Source organism: Gekko japonicus, unplaced genomic scaffold (assembly GCF_001447785.1).
Source record: "Gekko japonicus isolate JY-2015 unplaced genomic scaffold, Gekko_japonicus_V1.1 scaffold795, whole genome shotgun sequence".
NCBI classification, from domain to species: Eukaryota; Metazoa; Chordata; class Lepidosauria; order Squamata; family Gekkonidae; genus Gekko; species Gekko japonicus.
The window spans coordinates 672,651-698,004 of record NW_015171527.1 but is presented as its reverse complement, the minus strand read 5'-3'; the positions used below and the strand labels follow the sequence as shown (position 1 = coordinate 698,004).

Below are 25,354 nucleotides of genomic sequence, written 5' to 3'. Positions count from 1 at the left end.
TCTTTCCTGGGGCTACGTTTTGGACATGGCAGGTCTCCTTTCAGAGAAGATGACGATGCATGCACAGGGGCATGCCCAGGAGGTCTGCTGCAAGTTTGATGCCTCTGGCTTGCAGGGTTCTATTCTGTACACTCCTGGACCTGCTGCTGTGATTTCTCCAGAGAGTACTTTCCTGGAGGCACCTGCTTTGAGGGGCTGTAACTCTGCTCCCGTATATCCAATCCTCACTAAACTTCGAGGACAGGTAGAAAAAAGTCATTTGAAGACTCGCTGCAAATTTGGACAGGTAGAAAAAAGTCCATTTGAAGACTCGCTGCAAATTTCTAGAACTATGGACGGAGGTTCGTGACATTGTACAGGAGGCAGCAATCACCACCATCCCAAAGAAAAAGAAATGCAAGAAAGCAAAGTGGCTGTCTGATGAGGCTTTACAAATAGCAGAGGAAAGAAGGAAAGCGAAAGGCAAAGGCGAAAAGGAAAGATTTACCCAACTGAATGCAGATTTCCAGAGAACAGCAAGGAGAGATAAGGAGGCCTTCCTGAATGAACAGTGCAAAGTAATAGAAGAAAACAATAGAATGGGAGGGACTAGAGATCTCTTCAAGAAAATTGGAGAAATCAAGGGAATGTTCCATGCAAAGCTGGCCATGATAAAGGACAAAAACGGTAGGGACCTAACAGAAGCAGAAGAGATTAGGAAAAGATGGCAAGAATACACAGAAGAACTATACAAGAAAGACCTCGATGTCCTTGACAACCACGACGGTATAATCACTGACCTCGAGCCAGACATCCTGGAATGTGAAGTGAAATGGGCCTTAGAAAGCATTGCTAACAACAAAGCTAGTGGAGGTGATGGTATCCCAGCTGAGCTATTCAAAGTCTTAGAAGATGATGCTGTTAAAGTGCTGCACTCAATTTGCCAGCAAATTTGGAAAACGCAACAGTGGCCACAGGATTGGAAAAGGTCAGTATACATTCCAATCCCAAAGAAGGGCAATGCCAAGGAATGTTCAAACTATCGCACAATTGCACTCATATCACACGCTAGCAAGGTCATGCTCAAGATCCTACAAGCTAGGCTTCAACAGTACGTGGATAGAGAACTGCCAGAAGTACAAGCTGGGTTTCGAAGAGGTAGAGGAACGAGAGATCATATTGCCAACATTCGCTGGATTATGGAGAAAGCAAGAGAGTACCAGAAAAATATCTACTTCTGCTTCATTGACTATGCTAAAGCTTTTGACTGTGTGGATCACAACAAACTATGGCAGGTCCTTAAAGAGATGGGAGTACCAGACCACCTCACATGTCTCTTGAGAAACCTGTATAAGGGCCAAGAAATAAAAGAGGAGAGTGCAAAAGTGGGCTTGAAGCTCAACATCAAAAAAAACCCTAAGATCATGGCATCCGGCCCCATCACTCCTTGGCAAATAGAAGGGGAAGTCGTGGAAGTGGTGACAGACTTCACGTTCCTGGGATCCCAGATCACCGCAGACTGTGACAGCAGCCATGAAATTAAAAGACGCCTGCTCCTTGGGAGGAAAGCGATGGCGAACCTAAACAGCATGATAAAAAGCAGAGACATCACCCTGCCAACAAAAGTCCGCATGGTCAAAGCAATGGTATTCCCAGTAGTCATGTATGGCTGCGAGAGTTGGACTATAAGGAAGGCCGAGCGCCGAAGAATAGATTCTTTTGAACTATGGTGCTGGAGAAGATTCTTGAGAGTCCCTTGGACTGCAAGAAGATCAAATCAGTCAATCCTAAAAGAAATCAACCCTGACTGTTCCCTGGAAGGCCAGATAATGAAACTGAAGCTCAAATACTTTGGCCACCAAATGAGAAGGGAGCACTCACTGGAGAAGACCCTGATGCTGGGAAAGATTGAAGGTCAAAGAAGACGGGGACGGCAAAGGATGAGATGGTTGGACAGTGTCATCGACGCAACGAACATGAAACTGAGCCAACTTCAGAGGACAGCGGAAGTCAGGAGGGCCTGGCGGGAGCTGGTCCATGGGGTCGCGAAGAGTCGGACTCGACTGTGCGACTGAACAACAACAAGCCTGCAGGGGGCCATTCTACTGCATCATGTACCTCCCATTAAGTAAAAGGGAAGATTTGTGAAGGTTCATGGGGTCACACAAACCACAAACCATCACAAACCTCAATTTTCCCGGATCATGCTGATCCCTACCTATGACCCACTCCCGTAAATGCTCTGGCTGCAGCATTCTGTACCAACAGTAACTGATCTTAGTGTTCCAACAGTAACATTCTTAAATAGTTAACTGACTTTTAAACTGCCACCTATGCTGTAGGTAAAGCTTATGTCCATGACTGCTACTAAGCTATGGCTGGGACTTGAAACTCCGATGTTAATAGTTTTTCTGAATCTCCAAGCTGCTTAGAATCTTCAAACAACTTAATTAGCCATTAATTAATTGACACTGCAACACTGAGCAGTTACAGCCCACTGAAGTCAATGGGCTCAGAAAGCAATGAACTCTCCTTAAGACTGTACTTTGAATTATGCTGTTGTTCCTCATTTCTGGACTGATTTGAGCTTTTAATCACACCATGCAGACTCGAGCTTTTCAAGTACTAGTTATGTTTCTCTGTGAAATTATGAATGCATTGGAGTACTGTATGTATTTTACACGGATTAATATCATGAATATATTTGTGCTGTACTTTTTATTAGCCACTGATATATTATGTAGATACTTTGTGATACTGAGTAGCCCCTTTTTCTATGTGACTGGAGCAAATTAAGTACATTGACACAATAGCACAGATTATTCTTCTTTGCAAATTCTTACATTTGTGCATGAATGTTATTCTAAATTCAGCAATAAAGGTTGAAAGTGCATTATCATTATCATCATCACCATCATCTATCGTTTTAGCGGCTGGGTTTATATGACAGAAACCCAGGTTCAAACATGCCTTAGGAAAGCCAAATATACTTCACAGGTTGTGAAGACATAACTATATGCAATTAATTTTGAACTCCTTAAAGACAAGGATTGGATGCAACTATGGTAAATATATAAATAAAATACTATTTATGGGTAGTAAAACCAATTGACTTTAATGCAATATTTTCCTGGATATCATAATAAAGCAAAGTCTACTGAGAATTCTTCAGCAGATGATGCTTGTTAACTCAAGAACATACAGTGGGTATATAGAAAGGTGACAACCTCTCCATACATACATAGCATAACAGCCTCCATGAGAAAAGGGGCAGCAAACACGGAAAATATTTAGACTAGTAATCCTTACTGTGGTACAAGCCACCCCAAGGGATGAGGAATTTGGCCAATGGTGCCAGGAGACAATGGGTAATAAGGAGACAGTTCTGAAGGGTGAGGTGGTCGTGGAATTCCTGATGGTAGAAAAAGACCAACACATGTTAAAACAGTTATGGTGCACCCCCAACTCAACTTTCAGTCCTTAAATGAATCCCTACTTTCATTAGTCCTTATAAAAAAATCAGAATTTCATTGGATACCTCTACCAGTAAGATTAACTGAATACTCCTCTTAATTTCATTCATCTTCAATTAATCTATCTACCTAGTAATATCTTTCTGGTAGTCCCATCCATATCAGTTTCAGTTCTCCTATCCCAAACCCTTACCTGTTTTGGGGTCAATCTCTGGGGAAAGATGGGAAGGTGGGGAGCCTGGTGAGAAGTGGTCATTGCTGTAGGTGATAAGTGGCGTCAGTGGGTGCATGTGATGTGGGTGCTGCACCACAGGAACTTTGTTCGACTAAAGGGGAGAAAGGAAAGGTTTGTCTGTATTTTTACATATAATTCATTTGCATTTAAAATCCTCTATCATTTATAAACAGAAGGGAGCAAGGGCAGTGGTCCATTATGGCAAAAGGGGCACTGCCCTATCAAGTGCAGCACCTTCTCTCCTTTACTGGTATTAGCTTGATGGCCCCTATCTCGAATAGATACTGGGTAAGTAGAATAATCAGATTGGTGTTGGCAGGTACATGAGGCCTTGGCTTCTTCTCTGGGGTATGCCCTGGCACTAAAAACAAACATATACACTTTCTAAAGTCATCATGAAGTTCATTTCCAGCCATCAGGGATATATACATTGGGACCATGCATTGTAAATTGCTAGAGACTGCCCACATCCTTGTAGGACTGCAAACAGCACTGGTATAATTTCTTTTGGTGCTTCCCCCCCCTCAGTAATTAGTGGCTGAAGGAAAATGGGTGCTGGATGCTTGACCTCAGCTTAATGAACAGGAAATGTTTGTGGCACACAAAAAGCTGACTATGTTTTCTTCTTTGAAGTAATAGATCACTAGTATATTCTAACAGAATATTTGACAGGTGTATGCAGATACAGAAGTACTGGGGAATGCACATCTGGTTCATGGCTTAAATAGGCATTTATAATCAGTAAATGTAAAATAAGTACTGAATGTAACTCGACACAAGAGTTTTCCATGAGGGAAAACTGACACATATATGGCTTTAGTTTGCATGTAGCAAAGAGTGCCTTTAGATGGCTTCCACACAGGGATGGGATTTTGTGGATTCCCCATTGCTGCTGCTGCTGACAAAACCCAGCAGCAAATGTGGCTTCTGCATGGCAGGTTTCCCCAGTTTCCCTGCCCTGAACCCCTAGGCCACTCCCCCTTCCCTGGGCCACCAGGGTTTTTGTATTTTTTTTTAAAGTCAGCACTAGACTATTGTTATATCAATTACACAATTTTAACTATAGGTGCAAGCAGGTTCTGTGAATTTCCAGCTTTCATTAAAAACAAAAAAACCTTTCCCTTGCAAAAGATATGCCTTTTTCCTTATATTTCCACAAGGGAAAGGGATGGAGACTTGCTTTTTGTTTTAAATGAAAGCTTTGAATACAGAGAACCTGTACACCCATTGTTAACAACAGTATATTGATATAACTATATTCTAGTGCTGAATTCTTAAAAACTAAAAAGCCCCACAGTGATATGGGAGGAAATGGCTGTTGTGGGGGCAGGGCAGGGAAAGTGGCTGTCATGTAGGTCAGAAAATCTGAGTTTTCCCACCCACACAGTATCCTCAGGGCTTTACTGAGATCTCTTCCAAAAGTTCAGAGCAAAGCATGTTTGAGAAAGGTAGGAGAAAAGCCAAGGAAACCCCCAGAGGTGCACAAATGCAGCATGATACTGTGAGGAAACAGGGGGGAAACTGCTTCCCAAAAGCACTGAACTCAAGGCAGATAACACATGTGAAAATAACCGTAGATTACAGTGCATAATTGCTGTAAGGGCTGGGTGGAAGAGTTGAAAAACCGTTTTGAAGTTAATGTGAGAATACTGGATTGTCTCATCTGCAACTCCAGTAAGTAAGATTTTGCCTCCTAGATTCACATAGCCATAACAGGAAATAAACACCTGAGACAGAACGTATCGTGTTGTATGAGTGGCCTATTTCCCTTTAAGTAGCAAAGCTATTTCTTAAATCGCTCTCTCCCAGATCCAAACAGCATCATTTTAAACACTTTGATGGGCATTCCATGGATCCGTTCCACATTCTTCCAGGAGAAGGAGCATTCTCTAACAAGTTTCCATGTACTAGCAGAAAGTGCTAGCAGAACAGATCTGTGGGATCCAACCCTTTGCCTTCAAGTGAAACTACTACAGTTGAAGAAAGCTCAACAGCTTACGTTCATACTTATTTTCACATGAAAATTTGTTTACCTACAAGTACTCCGTGGCAAAATGAGGAAAAAAGAGTGAAATTATTTCTGCAGCTGTAAAGAGCTATGTTCAATGATGGCACTAAATAAATAATACAGACTTTTAATGATTTCAGTTCTTTTTAGATGATCTACAGTATCTGTATCATCTATCCATGCTTCACCCATGCTGTGGAGCTTCAATAAGTGGGCTCTGGCAAATCTCATCAACAATCTCCCCCCCCCCCCTTTTTTGTAATTGAACTTTAAAAAGTTAAGTCTTGGATGCTTTAGCTTATGTTAATCAAACTCTGAATTTAGTAATAAAAATTCTGAACTACTGATAAGATGCATAAGAAAGTAATCAGAAATAAACTAACTCTAATAACCAATAGATAGAAATAATACATGGCATGTAAAAATATCAATGAGTACAGACTCCATATTTGTTGTATGTTAGTCTTTCTCTCTTTGTAGTTGCTGTCTTCTTTTCTTTTACTTTTGAAAAACTAATAAAACTCCAAACCTTAGAGGGCTTGCTCTGGCAAATCCCCTCCTCCTCATTTTCAAGCATCTTCTTTGTTTGTTTTTTAACATCTTTAATTTCTTGGAATCCAGTATCTCCAGTCAGGAGCATTTATGCCATCTACACAGCAACACTTTTGACTGAGCCGAAAAGTAACTAACCGGAACACAAAACAAACTGTCAAAAACAGTACCCACAGATAACTTCAGATGACTCTGATTAGGAAAGTTAACACAAAACAATATTTACTAAATGTGCAGGAGAGGGAGATCTTGCATCCTTCAGTGTAGCTCCAGCTGGTACATCAAGTAGGGGCCACTTCACCTGCAGATACTGGGAGAAATTAAGATAAATGTAATAAAAATCATAGAAACATACTCATAGTATTGAAACCAAATGGACATCAGATTTGGCAGAAACTTCAAGGCCCAAATGTAGCTAAATTCTGGCTATCACATTGCTTTAGTAACATAAGGGTGCCTAGAGCATTACTCCTTTCCTCATCACAAGCAATGCCTTCCTCTGCCCAATCCAGTCAACAGTATTAGAACAAAAGCAACAGCATGACCAGGTGAACTTCACATCTTAAGAGCTCCACAATATTATTAAGGTGCTATGGAAGCCAATTAAATAATGTACTGATTTGTCCTTCTTCTAGCTCCCTGATCCAGAGACTTCTTGCGCATGTCAGAGCTCCCACAGAACTTTAAATAAGTGAGGAGTTAATCCTTATATACAAAACAATAACTACTAAATTCAGAAATGTAGAAGTTGACTAATTAATGTAAGCAACATTAGCTATTTAAAATAATATGTCAAATGGATTTGTAAGAAACAGGCATTTAGTACCTACAAAATGTAACAATACTATTTTGGATGAATTTTACATGCATTCTTAATATGAAATTAAATTCAATTTTCAGTTTTCATTAGTTTTCTAATGTCACAAATAAAAAAAATCTAGACTTGCTTGACTGCTGAATATTACTGAGATCCAAAGTACCCAAAATAAAGATACTTGGTATTGTTTTCAGTAAAAACGTTTCATGCCAAATAGCTGAATGCAGTGTGTCCTGTGAAATGCTGGAGGTTTGGGAATGTGGGCTGGATGAATTGCAGCTGTGCAATGGAATTTCCCTAGCACACAAATCTTCATGATGTAAAACAGCTGGAAGGAAATCCCAGCATGCTCTGTTTAGAGGCAGAACAACCAATAATTTAAATGGAAGATTAACCCTTCAACTTAGAACAAACCTTTGCATTTCCTTCAGCATATATTCCAACTATCTATTTCAAAAGGAATCAAAACAGAAAAGATGTTCTGATAGGTAATTTGAACAGATACAATCCAAAATTCAGTTTCTTCTGAAAATCTTAGGTGGATAATCACAAACTAATATAAGAGAAACAAAAATAGGTTTGCTTCATCAGATGCACTGCATTTCCTCTGACACCTCCCTTTATTTAAATAAGAAAGCAAAATCTCATTGTTTCTCAACTTGCTGATTTTTGTACAGACAGTATGTTCACTGTACACAAATGCAGGTCATCTCAATGGACCTCATTTCTGAGACTTCTGGATTCTCCGGGCAGCACTAACCATACCACTAACACTTAAATAGCTTCTATAGATGTTAAAAATGACCACAGTTCCACATAAATATTTTAGAAATTTGTACAGGAGAAGAGAAATCACTCTGGGGTTCATTAATGTGTCCAAGAACACTGAAATGTCATCTATCAATTTAGCCACTGCCAGATATTCTCCTCACCATAGTGGAAGAAAATAACTGCTTGTCAAAGTCTCTCACAAAATAGCCATACTTGCTCCTCATAGTTTCCAACATTTTAAATTTCAAAGCACAGTACAGAGGAAAGGCAGCCATTTTTAAAATATTACTACAGTTTCTGTTAGCAGCATGCTAAAAAATAAGTTTCAGATGTCCAGGCATATTGACATAAATTTATGAGAACGGTCCAGAGGATCAATGTTTAATAGCTAAAGAGTACATGGAATAAAAGGGTGTTAACTACACTTTGGTTGCCATAGTTCTCACACTATAATTGCACAATAATAATTTTATTTTTTAAATTACAAAAATGATACTGAACAATTTAAGACAGCAGACAAACCCCTTCTGAAAAGACTCACACAGGTGTAAGAAATTAGGGGGTGAGTTATTCATTTTTTTACATGCCATTCGTCTCTCTAAGTGCCATCTCAAAACATGTTCAATAACCTAAAATTTCACTTCTTAAAGCTACCTTCACCCTTCCACCCATGTATTTTTAATTCAGAATAAACTATTGCTTTGGGAAGAATTTCCAGATGTGTCCTATTTAAAAATGGTGCTGGTGCATCTGTTGAAGAGCAGGTATTCTCTGGCAAACGTGTCCCCTTTGAGGCATACTAATCAAACATCTGAATGAATAGGATTTTTCGTGATTTAAAAGGGTCATTTGCTGTTTGAAACCCACACTCCTAAGTCCAGAAACAGGCATATTAGTTCAAAACAGGCATTCTCTGTCAGTCAGGTTGTTGTTGTTGTTGTTGTTGTTTTTTAAACCTATACAATCCTTCCATAGCACATCTTATTTTTATATACTTCATCCATTTGGGTTGCATTCCTTAACTTATGAATAGGGATGCTAACCTCCAGGTAGGGTGGGCCTGAAGATCTCATGGAATTACTACTGATCTCCAGATAACAGAGATCAGTTCCTCTGGAGAAAATGGCTACTTTGGAGAAAATGGCATTATATACCACTGAGCTTCTTCCCCTTCCCAAATATCCCCAGGCTCCACCCCAAAATCTCCAGGAATTTCCCAAACCGGATTTGGCAACCCTACTTCTGAAGCATAACCTGGACTACATTCCTATTAACACTTTGTTATGTATTTACTTTTGCAACTACTAGTGGTAGAGTGACTCTTGTAGGATTCATACTTCAATGACATTTAAGCATTAGATAGTGCAAGAAAATCTAGCACTAATAAGCATCCTGGAGGACCCAAGTTTTTAAAAGTGAGTGAAGATAGTTCAGAGGCTTTTTAAATTATTTTATTTATATCCTACCCTTTCCCTTAGACTCTAGGTTGATTATAAAATATTTTAATTGATCAGACAGCGTAAGACATTCACCAAACAATGCAGTAGCACTGCAATTACAGAACTGTAAATGCAAAAAAACAAAAACAAAACATTTCCAAGATATAACATCCCTTAATGCAGAAAGGTGAAAACAAAAATGGCCTATATCCAACCAAACAGTCCAAAGTTTTCAGATGAGTGGGTAGCAATTTCTGTTAAGCCCCCATCCCACAGCAAACTCCCCTTTCTCCCCATGTTGTCTCTGAAGGCCCACTAACCCACCCCGCTAGAACAAATTTTTCAGCGGCTCAGTGGGCTACAGCACTATCCCCACTACCAAAAATGTAAATGTCCTCAAGACTTCACAATAGTGGGGTCTGATACAGGCCAGTAAGAAAAATTAACAGCCCTGATAACATACTCTCTTCATAGTTCTGACTTTTGATAGTAAACATACTTCTTTCCCGCAACAACACTAGATGGACAGAATTCCCTACTATTGCAGAGATGCTATGTTGCTCCTCTGACAGATTGGGGAGGGGGGGACAACTGTGTACTGTAAGGAAAGCAGAAAAACACAGAGTTGCAGTGACATAAATAACTTGCAAGTAGAAACTTACTGGTAGGGTAAATAAAGACCTTGGGGGGCAGGTTGTGAAAGGTGGTAAAAACCTGGTGATTGGAGCAAGAGATAAAGACAGACTTGAGGGTCAGATCAAGATTTTTACACCTTGCATCAGCTCAGGCCATAGGATGAGGAGGCTGTAAAGAAGAAGAAATCCAAGCATTCCAGGATGTAAGTATATTGGGAGGTAGAGTATGAACAGCAACCTAGAGTTTTATTTAATACTGTATATTTGTTCTATATCCCTTACTCTACCTGCCTTAACTTCAACAAGGTCCTGCGATTTTCCCTGAAGGGTGAAGTGCTAAGGGTTCAAACTGGGACAAGTACCACTACAGTTCCAAAGGGAGTAAAGACCAGCTTGAATTGAGCTTGTTTATACTTTAGTCTCAGAGTAGGCTCTTGCTTATGTCTGGATGGGGAACAGTGGGGTTCATCTGGACTCAGACTGTCAAAAAGATGTATGGTATTATGCATGTGATGAAAGTTCTAAATAAAGGACATCCTTGTAAACCCCTTCAATAGTTTCTGGTTGGGGGGTACCATTTACTTGGCATTCTTATACCAAACCAAAATATTATGAACACCATGGGGTTTCTCAAAAAACTGTAGTCCCTACAACTGCTCTCCATGTTGAATTCTCCTCTTCTGTCCAAGAACGTGTAACAACACCCAGTACATGTGACATCGTGTTGCAAGTTTCCCAGCCCCTCCAGCCAACATTGTGTGCAATAGATAGTTTGTTTATGTTTACATTGTGGTACTGCTTTCCTAATCGCAAAATAATTGTCCTGGTTAGTTATATGTGGTACAATGTGTCTTGCAACATCTTTTTTCTGTGATATAATTCAATGTACATAAAGATGTGCCATACTGGGTTTAAACTGGTAGCATACAAAGACAGCTCTGTATTTTGAAACCTAGCAAAGATATAGTTAACACCTCCAGAGCAATGTTGAGCTTTTATGGAAGGCAGCTTTATTTGCTGAAGTCTAGCACCAGATAAATTCACATTCCTCCTCAGAAGCAAACACTTTAAAACCTAAAGCTATTGCCAAAAGGAATGCTTTTCAATATGGAAGATTCTAGATCTTTTTCCCTTTGGAGGCTGAGAAGGAAAAATTGGAAGGTGACCAATATACAAAGCACCTTTGGACAAAGGAAAAGAATTTGTGTACATTTGACATGGAGCAGGAAGAGAGCTTATCTCATTCCCATAAAACACACAAATAGTCCACTGTGACACACCAGCCTTGCCTACAATGCAGATCTGTTTCCCTTCAGTCTTTTACATTTTAGGTACCCTAGTCTCCAACCTCACAGCAGAATATGGCCAAAACTAACAACTCCTGGGCAAAATGAATGAAAATACAAGCAAGGGCCTTTGACCTAAGAGGAAGAAAAGACAACTGCTGCTGCAGCAGCCACCACCTATAAGCCAAAGGGAACATTTACTCAATTACTCTACACAAGAAATAATTCCTGGACACTACAGTATGGATGCATGAGGGACACATAAGTACCACATTATACTGGAAACCAACAGATTAGCAGGCTTTTTCTTGCCATATCAGGAGGATATTTTCGTAAAATGTGTATAGAAAATTCCTCATTAAATTGATGGTGTCTATAGCCAAGCCCTACGCTATCCTCTCCAACCCCTCAGACAAGTGAGAATCCATTCACCAAATTTATCAGCAAACACATTTACATGCCTCCAGCATTGGGGGCCCGACCTTTTCTTGCTTACAGACAGTCTCTGCTAACCTAAATAACTTCTCATCTGCAACAGTAACATGGACTTTGGTACTATGGGCTGCAACAAATCAAATGCCAACTTTGCGCTCATATAGATCCTAGCAACACCATCAGTGGACCCAGCAACATCAGCCATACCATCTCAGGTTCATACTCCTACTCATCCTCTAATGTGATTTATGCTATCAAGTGTCAGCAATGCCTTTCTACCCTCTACATTGGACAAACAGGCCAGTCCCCATGACAAAGAACAAATGGATATAAGTCTCTAACATCAGAAACCACAACATTCAAGAAACAGTGGGGGAACATTTTAACCTTCCAGGATATTCAGTTGCTGATCTAAGAGTACCAGTTTTCTTACAAAGGAATTTCAAAGGGAGATTAGAGAAACTGCTGAATTACTAATAAATGCATCATTCTGGACTGAATCAAGACCTAAATTTCCTGTCTCATTACCAATGCTGATTTCTTTATGCCTACTACCTCTCTGCATATCACTCCTAATTCAATCACACCTGCTTATTGTCATTTGGCATCTGAAATGACTCTACTCTCGAAGATATATGGACAGAAGGACTCACATTCTAGCTGTATCTGAAAAAGTGAGCACTGACTCGTGAAAGCTCATACTTACCCGTCCCAAAATTTTGTTAGTCTACTTTTCGGGGGGGGGGGGTACTTCCAGTGTGTAAATTTTATTTTTATAATTTTACTGTATTGTTTTGCCCTGAGGACTCTAATTGTGTGCGTGATAAATTAAAAATAGATGAAATCCACAATGGTTAAGATACTGAAAGGAACAAGTATTTAGGCTATTCCGTCTGGAAGGTCAATGAAGTGGAAGGAGGAAAGGATGCTCTTGCGTATTTGGAAACAGCTATGTTCAGAGCAGAAGAAAACAGGACACCAGGAGATTTCTGCAGCAAGTGCTGAATCCTTGCCCTTTATAGAGAACTGGGCTGGAGCTCTGTAATCAGATCTTAGTCTCCTACAACAGCCAACTGTAGACGAGGCAGGGAGCCAGGGCTGTCATCTGTACAAGGAGCATGTTTGGTATGCAGCTGGCCCCGTGACCCCCAACTAGCTAGAGCAGCGACCTAGAGTACACTCTGGGCTTGCAGTACAGTAAAAGTAGTTTCCTAAATGACTGCCTTTGATCTGCTCTCCAAGCCTTGAGATCAAAGCAGTGGTTAGTTTGGGGAAGTCCCTGGATCTGGCTGCTGTACAACTGAAATCTGTTTCCAAACACTGAGTGGTGATGTGAGCTCACTTGCCTTTTTTTTTTTTTTGCAGAGTCATTTCAAAAGACACTCACAACACCCATAACTGCAGGGACAGCAAGCACTATCCCCCATTTGGTGAGTCAGCTTTCTAGGAAGCGCCACCAACAACTGAGAAGCCATGAAACCCAAAATACTTACAGAGGCCATGCAGACATTTCTGCCCAATTAAAAGTCCTATGTGTTGTCATTTTCCAGCTGGCTTATTTTACGCCCCACCCTTCTTTTCTCCTCAACACTCTTGGTCACAAAGGGGGCTTTCTAATCCATTTTGTAAGCAGAGAAGCTGCTGGCAAATGGGGGCTGGTGCCTCAATGAAGGTTGTATAAAGGCTCCTTCTCATTTTAAACAATTTAGAGGGCAGCATGTGGGGGAGGGGAAACACTCTGAAAATATACAAGGAAAAGGACCAGACTAATGGCACAGAGGAAGTGTAGAAAACTGAACACCCCCTGAGTTCAAGATTCTGCCTCACACAGACATTTACTGTACAACCATGTGCAAAACAAAACAAAAAATGAGTTAATGGCATATTGAAGCTATAAAAGTTTCAAAATTGTTACATTCCAGAGAGATTAGAACAAGACCTAGTTGCTTGTTACCTTCTCTTTCCTCCCCCTCTCTGCAAGTAGGGGGAATGAAAAGGATTTTAACCATTTCTCTCCCACATGCTGTTGTGCCACACACACAGTACAATGCACCCTGCTGTCTACACATTAACCTGCCATTTGCCAAATAGCTTCCCCTCAGCTGGGGATTAACATCCACCAATTCAAACAACAATCCAATGGCCCTGAAGTCCTAGGCTGGAACAATGGGGTGCAGACAACAGGCCTTGGCTTGCCCAGGACTGCAATAGTCTCTGCATAACAGTTGTTTCGAGGAGAAGCCTGCAGCAAACTGGGAGGAGGGGATAGAGGAAAATCAAAAGAAAAGTTGCTACAACCAATTAGGAGCTTTAATGGCCAGATTTCCTACCCTTGTTACAGAGTGAAGATGTTATCCCGGCACAAGACAGACTTGCTTGAGAATCAAAATATTCAGCAACTTATCGTAACATGTGCTTCACTGAAAAGATAGCTCCTCTCATAAGCACTCTTTCACACATCTTACATTGTGACAGACACCCTTTTTTGAAAACGATTTTTTACATATTCCAGAGAAGAACCTTTGTTGGTTTCTTGCAAAAAAAAGGAGGCATGGAATATTAAAGACAAGCATTTCTTCTGGCAAAAATTTAACAGATTAGCGCCCACTTCATCATGTACATGGCAGTCATGGGGGAGAGTATAAAGTGCCATCACATCACAGCCAATTTATGGAGATCCCAGCAAGGGGCTTTCAATCCAAGTGAAAAGCAGAGGTGGTTTGTCATTGCCTTACTCTTCAGAGTCTTCCTTGGAGGTCTCCCATCCAAGTACTAATCAGGGCTGACCTTCTGTGATCTTGTAAAATCATGTACCAGATCAAAAAGTCAACAAATAATTGTATTTCATAGCCTTATGACACCACTTTTTCTGCATAATCTCTCTCTTCATACACACACACTCACTTCACAACTGAACATACACTTCATGTATCTGACAGAGGCCTCTTTTTCATGAAAGCTTATGGTACAATAAATTGCCTTAAACTGATTTTACATATGCTTTCTATGACTCCCTTAAGTGTTGTCAGAAGTTGTGAATAAGGAGAGTAATAAAAACATGTATATTACCTGTAACTGATATTCTTAGAGAGCTCATCTATGTAGTCACATGTGTGTGCTCTGCTAGTTCTGAAGGTAGCTTTGGAATGTTCTAAAGCTCTAACCAAAGAGCTGGTGCTCAAAATCTCTCCCAGAGAGAAGGTAATATGTACACATCAAAAAGTGCAAGTGCTTTTCTGTTCAGCTCCTGCCATCAAATATATAGTATAAAACATGCCAGCAGTGGGGAGAGAAGGCAGGTTGTATGACTAAACAGAAGAGCATTTGAACATCAGTTACAGGCAAGCAATCTCTTTTTCTTCTTCTATATAATCCCACATACGGGTGTTTTAGCTGGTAGAGAGTGATGGTGTCAGGTTATGAGAAAATAGGGGGAGGAGGAAGAAAATTGGATTTATACCCCGCCCTTCACTTGGCATCTCAGAGTGGCTTACAATCTCCTTCCCTTCCTCTCCCCACAACAGACACCCTGTGAGGTAGGTGGGGATAAGAGAGTTCTGAGAGAACTGCTCTTGAGAAAACAGCTCTGAGAACCCAAGGTCACCCAGATGCATCTTTTTGGGCTCAACACCATAATGAGAGATGAACACTGAGGACACAGCTTTATAGACAAGGCTCATTTCCAGCTGGAATGAGCCGGGACAGTGTTCCAGCAGTAAGAAGCCCACGAGCAGCAAGCCCCGCCCCAGCAGCCCTCAGTTGGGCCAGGAGGATGCTTCCCTCTGCTTGCCGCCATCGCTACGCCGCCGCCACCAACCAGAAGGCAAAGTAAGTTGGTGGGGGCACAGGGCGGGGGCTTGTTTCAGGTGGGGGAGGCCTGGCTGGTGTGGGGGGTGGCAGCGGCCTGATCGGGGGGAGAACTGGAGGTGGCCTGGCTGGTGCAGGGGTTGGTGACGGGGGCTTGATCAGGGTGGGTGGGGGTGAGTGGGTTCCCTCCCTCCCTCTTTTCCATCCTTCCTTCCTCCCCATCTCTTTGCTTTCTTTCTTTCCCAAAGTTAGAAGAACAAAACAGAAAGGAAGGGATAGAAGATTAAAATTACTCAATAGAAGTCTGAGAGTGCAAACCCCAGATTTACAGAGTAAAATTGATAGAAAAGTCCATCTATATGAGGATGAACAGATAACAATATGATCATAGCAAGTATATTCTGTTACATTTGCTTTTTTCTTATGTACAGAATGTACTCAGAATTGTTAGGTCATAGATTTTTTAAAAAATTGGTATTTTCCTCTTTTTTGGGATGTGTGTGCTGTGGTCTCATTACCTGGAGATTTTTTGGGTGGAGCCTGAGCGGTGGTTGCAAATAAGATATGCAAATAAGTTATGCTAATGAGCCCCTGCACCTCTTTTTCTATTAAATGACCCATTTATCGATATCATGTAGAGATAGGCTCTGAGAAAGATGGTCAACGGAGATCAAACTGGTAGAGTGAGGCAGAGGATATTTTGCTAAATGACCGTACAATATAATTGTAGAAGTCTTTTTTAATAGCCTGGGTGGATGCTATTAAAAAAGCATCTGGGTGGATGCTTTGGAAATCTTTCTAATGTAATAAAAGTAGCAATCTTTCCTGAAGTCTGTGGTGTATGGTAAATAAAACAATAGGACTCATTGCGTATCTAAAGTAGAAAGTGTTCACTGTCCATCATCTTGTGGTTAAGGGAAGAAGACTGGTAATACAATATTCTGCAAGAGACAGAATGCAGAAGTCACTTTTGGCATTAAAGTGATGTTAGGATGAAATACTACCTTGATGGTAGCCTGTATGTGGAGGTAAAACACAAAGATCACCAGAACTTCAAAATGCTTCATTAGTATTTTGAGAGTCGAGGAGAGGCTACGTGCAGGGACAGTGAACTGAGCTAGGGGGTGTAACTATACAACCTTGTCAAAAACGTTTTGAGCAGAATGTTGGGAAAAAGAGATTGCCTGTGAACTTGAATGTAGTGGACAGAGACTGTCACGAAGTAGACTCAGAGAGGAGATACTAAATCCTGCCTGTTACAGGTAGAGAATGTAGCTAATACCTCAAATACAAAAAACATCATGGGAAATCTATTGGTGGGTAGCACTAAGTACAAAAGTGTTTACATTTTGCAGTACAGGATTTTCTGGCATCTGGCTTACAGAACATGAGTAGCCAGATGGTGGAAACATAGTTTGTGATGGATGCCCTACACCACTAGCTTGTCCAGTAGTAGTGTGAAGAACTGCTCCAACAAACCACAGAGTGTAAACTGGAGTGGCCTATGGTTTTTGCCATGTGATACAGGCCCAGAATGTGAAGCAAGCTGTTATGAGCTGGCAATTAAGAACCAGTTGTCTATCTGCTTGCTGCCATCACCACATTCGTTTGGTGAAGACCCACAGGACCTTGGTTAGTTCATAGGTGGCAATGATATTTTCCTTTTGAAAAATACAGATACAGAAGTAGGCATCCTTCAGATTTATGGATATGAAAGCTACTCTTGAGTAGGGGCAGGATATTTTGTGAAGTGGTCATTGTGAACTTTTTGTATGTAATGAATTGAATGTTCATCACTCTGAAGTCTGTAATTGGATTAATATTCTTCTCTCTTTCTTGGGACAGTGAAAAACAGGAGTAGAATATGCTGCACTGCCGTGAAAGGTTCTATGACACCCTTCCAAAGCTGAGACTTATCCTCTTTGAGCAGAGTAGAAAAGGGAGGGGTACAGAGAGAAAATGCTTTGGTCTGACAGCGTGTCAAAATCAATGGCATATATTTATGTTAATGATGGTAAGGACCCAGGAATGCTTCGTAAACTTAGTGTAATGAGTGCTTTATGGCTTTCTTCTAAACACAACAGGCAGACATTGTGGGCATTTGGAGACTGGTTGCTTCACAGTTCTGATGCCCTGTCTTAAGCAAATATTCCCTTGAAGATTGCCTCTTACAGGGAGACCAGAGAACTACTGACTGCATGAACAATCAGTTCTGCCTTACTCTAAACATGATATGCTATGACACATCCCCCAACATCTCCCCCTACAAGACAGTATAAATTTGCATGGGTTTGAGAGAAGACTTATTTTTATTCTCCATTCTCTTTTCTTTTTTTCTTTTTCTTTTTTCATTTTTCATATACTATAAACAGAAAAATAAGAAAATCTACAACCACTACAATGTCCAGTTCTGTCCCTTCCCCACCCCAACCCGTTGCCTGCGCACATTACTGCCAAAATATTGTAATAACATCACTATAAAAATATTGTCTTATTTGTTTGGTTTTTCCAAATTTATGGGCTTCCCTTCCAAAAATGTGATGATGGGACCTGCTGTCTTTTCTTTAACTGACTGACAATTATTCTCACCATCCCATGTCTCCTGTGAAGCACATCCGGTCCTCATTGTATATTTTCCCATATACCTGCAGAGTCCCTTTATGTAGAGATCCCCCATCTTGCTTATGGTTGACCTGTTTTGGCTGTTTGTCATCATTCACATGGGGGTTAGCTAATTTACTATTAGATATAATGATTCCTGTGTAAAGAGAGTAATACACACCTCGATTTGTATGAGGCTATAAGGAAACAAGGATGAACCACCTTCCACCAAATCACTCAAGATTATTTTACTTCTCATGTAAGCTTTGGTGTAAATAGATATCCCTCTTTTGTAAACATTTGATCATTTGTGGTAAGAACTACCACCAGGTAATCAGGTACAGGTTGATGATATGGAGACCTGGAAAGTCCAGAAGCAAAGCTTTGTTTGCATCCCCCACCTCGCCCTTAAAAGTTGGAAAGACCTACGTGCAGTGTTATGCATACTCAATATGTCACTGGTCTCAGTGTTAGCAGTGCTGTCCTTCAGCCAAATCTCCAAAATCTAAAATCCAAGCTGCAGGCCTCCATTGCTAAATCCAGAAAATCTGTAAATTGGGGAAATCTTACCACTAATAAAAACTTAGGTCGGCTCAATGTGCTTCTGGAACATTACTATAAGCTCCACTATTTATGTTTTCTTTTTTATCCTAGCTTTCCATCCAAATATGATTCACAACAAACACAAGCAATAAAACCACATTTAAAAACATGAAAACACACTAAAAATAGCCCTGTCTTCAGCAAAAGTGGGAAAGAATTGATACTCCATCGAAAAATCACAGCAGCAGTAAGCTGCTTTAAAATAAAGTCTTTAAAATAAAGCCTTTTTGAAATTTCCCATGAAGGATGTGATTAAAAACCCAATAGCTTAACAATGACATTTTCTTTAAACAACTAGTCCAAATTCTGTGCCAAATACATATATACTACCCATCTCCCCACATTAACTGGAGGAGTTCTCCTTTGCTGCTTATATAGCTACAGTATTAAAGGCTGTATCACCCCCACCTTTAACAAATAAAGTGGGTGGCACAATGATAAAAGGCATTCTCCAGATCCAATTCAGCATAGCGTGTTTGCTTTTTGAGGGCTACAAGTTAAGGCTTAGACTGCAGTTAGTCTGTTGATGTAACATGACAGATCACAGGTCTGCATCCTAACAGCTGCAGGAGTTTTAGTAGGACACTCTGTATGGGATTATTTAACCCTAGGAATGAAAATGTTTTAGATCTGTGAATTCCTAAAGGATAACAAAATAAAAACTTTTTCCAAATTGGGTTATGTCTATGGGAATGCAAAATTCCAAAGGCATAAGCCACAGAGTCACTTACATTCCTTAGCAACCACAAATGGATGGAACCCTTCAACTTCTGTGGCTGTTCATATTAGGCCTTGTCTTGAATGTAGCAGAATAACACGGCAATGAAATGGAACAGACTACACTGTATCATACTGCAGTAGAAGAATTACATTTTTAAAGTTCACTGACATTAATAACTCCCTTTATATGTAGAACTAGCACAGAATGCCAGTGGTTGGCCAGAATCTTTCTCCATGACATGTTAAATTTTTATTTGCATGGAGTTTCCACATGAAGGAATCTTAAAATGGGACTCTTCTCACCTGCAATCTGAAGCTGTACAGCGCCACTGTATTATTCTCACAGTTCTACCACCTAGGTCTGCTGCATGTCTGTACTCTTAAAAAATGTTCACACTGCCTGGATTATCAGTTATGGAGAATTCAGGCTCCAGATGCTCAATTTTGCCTCCTTGCCTCAGACTTCCCCCACTTGTATCAGGAAGAATTATACAATAAAGAATCTCTACTTGTACTTGCTTCAAGTGTGTGTGGGAGGGTCTTTCCCAAAGTTACTGAAGCTTCTAAAGATTCCACAGACACTAACTGTGGTATTAATAAACTTAATATGCTGTTTGAGATTGAAGTTTTGATTTAATATAATAATTTCAGGATATGAGCAGTCTGACTTCACTGATGCTGAAATTTTTTAGGGTGGTTTGGGGACAGGGGTGGGTAGGCAAATGGACCTGCCAAAAAACCTATGCAGAAAAAGCTCAAAAAGAAACATGGTAGCAAAAGGAAATGCTGTGTCACAAGGACTGAATGAAGTGGTGTTACTGGTGTTACAGCTGTACTCAGGGCAGAGTTTCATGAAGCCCCTGAAAGGCAACAGGGCCTCTTACCCCCATGGGAAAAGGGAAGAGACAGAACACTGGAGCTGCAAATCTAGGCATACCAAGGTTTAACAGGAGGGTGACAACAAGTGGGTCAAAGGTCAACCAGCCAGCCTGCTCTGGTTTCCATGGATATCTGGCCTATTCATACAGTGCACAGAGGGCTCTTCACAGCCACTTACACACAATTGAGCTACTACTCAAAGCTGTGCAGGCCTGGTCTTGGGAGCACAGCACATTAGATGGGAAAGTTTAATGGAGTCAATTAAAACAGAGAATTAGCACTGAACAGAACTGGTATTGGAGAAGTTAAGGTCTCTATCACAATAGCCATATCACAGAACAAGACAAATGCCAGAATAATGTAGGTTAGGGAAACACTTTGCAGATTTTTTGCTGATTATGTCTTACCTACATGTCATCCATATTGTTAGCGCTCAAATAACTCATTATATACACCAAGTACAACAAATTGCCAGAATTGTTCATTTTCAGCATATCTTGAGGCTCACTGAATATCAAAGAACTTTGGCAGAGAGCTTTCCTTCCTGAGAAACTCAGTTTGCTTGCTTGGTATGTATATATTTACATTTTATGCTGCTTTGTGGCTACAAGGGCCCCAGAACAGCATGCAAAAACCATTCTATAGCTACAAAATCATAAAATAGTATATGCAAAATTAAAAAAAAAATGCAACACTAACTGCAATTACATTCAGTCTCATTTTAAGAGAGACACAACCCTAGTTCCCAGGATTGGATCTGAAGAATTTCCTTGGGGAGGGAATTACACAACAGTGGTGTTACCTAAAAAAGTTCTCTTTCTGTTAATGGTTAATCTTAACTCAAATGCTGGTGGCACCTGAAACAAAATGTGTCCTGTGGAACTTAACTCATGAGCAAAGAGGAATATATATGGCAGAAGATATACTGGCCCCAGACCACTTAAGAGTTTTTGCACATTGGACTTGGCCCGAAACAATAAGTAGCCAGCGAAGCTAACAGAAAATAAATATTCCCAAGATCTCTGAATACGTAATGCAGAAAAACAAAAATGTGTTGCTACATTATGGACAGCTGAGGTTTCCGGTCTATCTTCAAGGGCAATTCCACATGAAACTAACAGCAGTACTGAAGTTAAGAGGTTAACGGGGCATACTTGATAGTGGCCAGGTCCTTTGCCTCCAGAAAAGGGTGCCGCTGACGTACCAGCTGAAAATGGTAAAATTAACTTCTGGTCAGAGACAAAACTTGGGCTCCTAGACTCTAGGAGCACTCAGAACAGGCATATCCCACAAAGTTAATAGGACCAACATCTATATCTCCTATTTTCCTGTAAGTCCTGTTCACCATTATCCAGTCCAATTTCAGGTACTCATTCATGGAGAAAAACAACTAGTGTTTTATGGAACCTACCAGAAGCTCAGAACAGAAATATTCCTTGGACTATGAAGGCAAGTTTTGGATCAGATTTTGAGTTTCAAGAATGAAAGATTTGACACTAGGTCCTGTGCATATATGCAGAGCTATACTCAAGATGTCTAAGGATTCAAATACTAAAAGTTTTTTCTCCATCTCCATCAAGGTTGCAGATATTCCCTCCCATTTGTAAGGAATCTCAAAATTTTATAACTGGGTAATGGGGCCAGAGCAGCATTTGTTTAAAGCGAATAGTGAAGTTGCTAACAAATTAAAAATCTTTAATCAATTGGCTGTCCAAGGAATCAAAGAAATTAAACAACCATATATATTGTAAAATCTCATGTTTTGGTGCCATGTCTTGGTGAGGAATCTACAGAAGGGTAAGTTTCTCTTAAATGTAATATACACCTTAACAAGCACCAACTGTAAGATGGAAACACAGTCTGAACAACTGCAGCCTCATTATAATTCCTAGATCCTAAAGACTATTTTAATCTGTAATTGAAGCTTCATGGGGACTTAAATGATTCCACATATTATTCCTTCATTTCCTATACTTATTCCTCCCTCCCCCTCTGGATTTCAGGGCACACAACCGTCTACATCCATTTCCCCTTCAAATTCCACAGTTTACATTAATCCTTATCCTCTCTCCTCAAAACAGAAGAGCCAGTAGATGCCTGTGAAAATCACAATTTCATGGTCAGCAACTCAGCACAGTCAGAAGGGAAGTTCTCTATCATTTCGCTTCATAGTATTTTGAAGACAAAAACTCATGCCAAAAGCATAGATCCCGTATGACTTTGTGATCCCATGACACTATAATTTCTACAGCCTCCCTTATTTAAGAAGAAAAAGGTTTTCACTTCCACTGGGGGGGGGAAATAGCAGAAAGAGTCTTCCTCCACATTTGTTGAGAGGATCTGCAAATCTGTGGACTTTATAAACATTGTTTTTTTTTATTCCTTCAATGCAATGGGCAAATGCAGCTTCTAAACTTGAATTACAGGCAACCTCTGTAAGGTTCTGATTCAAAACCAGGTAAAAGAGAGAACATGCCTTCTTTCACACATTTCCAATCTATTTCTTGAAAAAAATATGTGCCATGTTCCTGAAATACTGCTATTTCTAAGATTTATAGTGCATTTCAATGTGATTAGACTGGAGGAGTACTCTGCAGGAGATTGCACTGTTAGAGTACCAACTATCATTTGTAACTTGTTTTTTGATGAATGCTTTAAAACTTGTAGCTAAAGAGAGGCCAACAGTTAACATTTTGTTTCTGGTAGAGCAGACACACTGTCTTGCTATTCTCACTTACTTGTGCAGCTGCTTATGCCTCCCCATGTAGAACCAGATACCATATTTTTAAGAATGACCACTTTATTGTAATACAGATCTAGTTAGTCCTCACAATCTTTTCAGGTCACAGAAGAAGTATAGTTCTAGGTGCATTATAGATAAAAATTTGGAACTTGATCTTAAAAATCCTTGCTGTGTAAGAAATCCCAATAAACTCAATGTAACTTACTTTCTATTCGTACACCTACGACTGCAACCTTAATCGTTTTGCAGTAATCCCCCCCCCCTTAGTGTTTGTTAAATTTAGTTTCTGGGATTTCTTTTGCTTACACCAACTTGTAATAAAACTATATCAATTACTTTTCTGTAAAACAGCCCTGTGGATTTTTAAAAAATAATTCAGTCCTTTTAAAGTGAGTAAATCACAGAACAGGGAGTGATTCTCTCTGCAAGACAAATAGCATCTTCTTATAGCTGCAGTGGCTCAAGTGGTTAAGATGCTGAACTGCAGGCTGTGGAAGGTCGTTAGTTCAGCAGTTCGAGACCCGGGTGCTGCATGACCGAGTGAGCTCCCGTCTCTAGTTCCAGCTCCTGCCAACCTAGCAGTTCGAAAGCAAGAAATTGCAAGTAGATAAATAGGCACCACTTCAGTGGGAAGGTAACAGCGTTCCGTGCGCCTTGGTGTTTAGTCATGCCGGCCACATGACCATGGAAACGTCTTTGGACAGCGCTGGCTCTTCGGCTTTGAAACGGAGATGAGCATCGCAACCCTAGAGTCGGATTCGACTGGCTTTCGAGCAAGGGAACCTTTACCTTTACCCTCCAAAACAACCAATCAGTATTAGCCCACTGTAGTGGTGGCTGGAGACCCAAGATCAAATTCCCATTAAACTATGTACTTTATCAGTTGATATTGGGCTACTCACTCTCTTAAGACTAATCCACTTTACAGGATTGTTGTAAGGAGGAAATGGAAGGGATGTTGAACTCCTTGGAAGAAAGGCAGGATAAAAAAGTGTGACCAAGACAGAATGAGCTAATGCCCAGGAAGTGTTGTATATGATCTATCTCACCTTCCTTTCCATAAAATGTTACATTAATCTGTTACTCCATTTGGTTGGAGTCAGATCAAAATGTGGTAGACTGTACATTATGAAGATCTCCCATAATATTGTTTTCCTTGCACAACTTTCTATATCCTTGAAGTCTAAACTTTGGATCTGGAAAGGGATTTCCATCAGCAGGGCACAACATTCTTGTCTCCCACCCACCGCAGTACAACCCAAAATATTGCTCCTGCAGCAGAAAGGGGAATTGCTGAAAACTGTTTCCCTTCTGCCACAGAAATCCTTTTCTGGATCCAAACTAAAATTTAAAATGTATATATAAGTGTGGTAAGCACTGGTAATATGGGTGGCATCATACATTATTCTATGTACAATCCTGCGGTACGATGAACGTATACAAAGTAAGAAGAGGATCTTGCATAATTTAGCCTCTCACTTCAAGCAAAAACACAAAAATGTGACAAGAATTCATATTGCTAATGTATCTAATTGACTTCCCTTCAAATTTTGTCAAGATAATGATAAATTAGAACAATCCAAGCTGTCCTTGCCTTAACATTAAATACTAAGAATGCACATTCACATAAAATCAGCACAATCAGAAGTGAACGCCTAGCCTGCATCTTTACTACATGGTTTAATTTTCAGCCATCTCAAATCACTGTTAACAGTTTTCCAACTTCCTTTCCCTCAGTGTGTGTCGACTTGTACAAGAAATGTTATGTAGTCAAAGACAGACATCAAAGCTTTTAAACAGACAGTATGAGCATAAATATATACAATACTAAAGAGAGGCAACACAGCATAGTAGTTAAAGTGTTGGACTAGCATCTGAAAGGCTTAGGTATGAATTCCCTCCTCTGCCATGGGAGCTTCTTGGGGGACCCTGGGTCAAGCATTCATTCTCAACCTAACCTACCTCACAGGGTTCTTGTGACAGATCAAGATGGGTAGCCGTGTCTGTCTATAGCAGTAGTAGGGTTGTTGTGAGTGTAAGATGGAAAGGGAGAGACTACTGTAAACTGTTTTGAGCTTCCATTAGGGAGAAAAATAGGGCATAACAATTGCTCAATCTAAGATTGCATCTAGGGCAGGGGTGTCAATCATAAGGCTCGAGGATCAGAACCTGCCTATCTACGGTTCTTATCTGGCCTGCAAGCAACTAGTGTGACGGAGGAAACAGGAGGTTACTCAGGGGGAGTGGGCGGAGCTACTCCGATTGTGGCTTAAGCATGGTGGAACAGCCTCATCTGCAGAAGTCAACCAAAACCCCTTTGCTTCAGTGGCAGCCTCACTGGTAAGTTGAGAACCGCTGCAGCCACATTCAT

The 25,354-nt window shown here is 40.4% G+C and overlaps 1 protein-coding gene across 1 annotated transcript in view; it reads right to left on the bottom strand.

Moving 5' to 3' along the window:
* TCF7L1 (transcription factor 7-like 1 (T-cell specific, HMG-box)) overlaps positions 1–25,354 on the bottom strand; it is a 130,461-nt gene that overhangs the window by 18,867 nt on the left and 86,240 nt on the right. The window contains exons 4-6 of the mRNA XM_015419506.1: positions 6,474–6,557; positions 3,646–3,778; positions 3,289–3,391 (exon numbers count right to left, since the gene is read on the bottom strand). Coding sequence (XP_015274992.1) covers positions 3,289–3,391; positions 3,646–3,778; positions 6,474–6,557 — 320 coding nt within the window. The remainder of the gene's footprint in view (positions 1–3,288; positions 3,392–3,645; positions 3,779–6,473; positions 6,558–25,354) is intronic.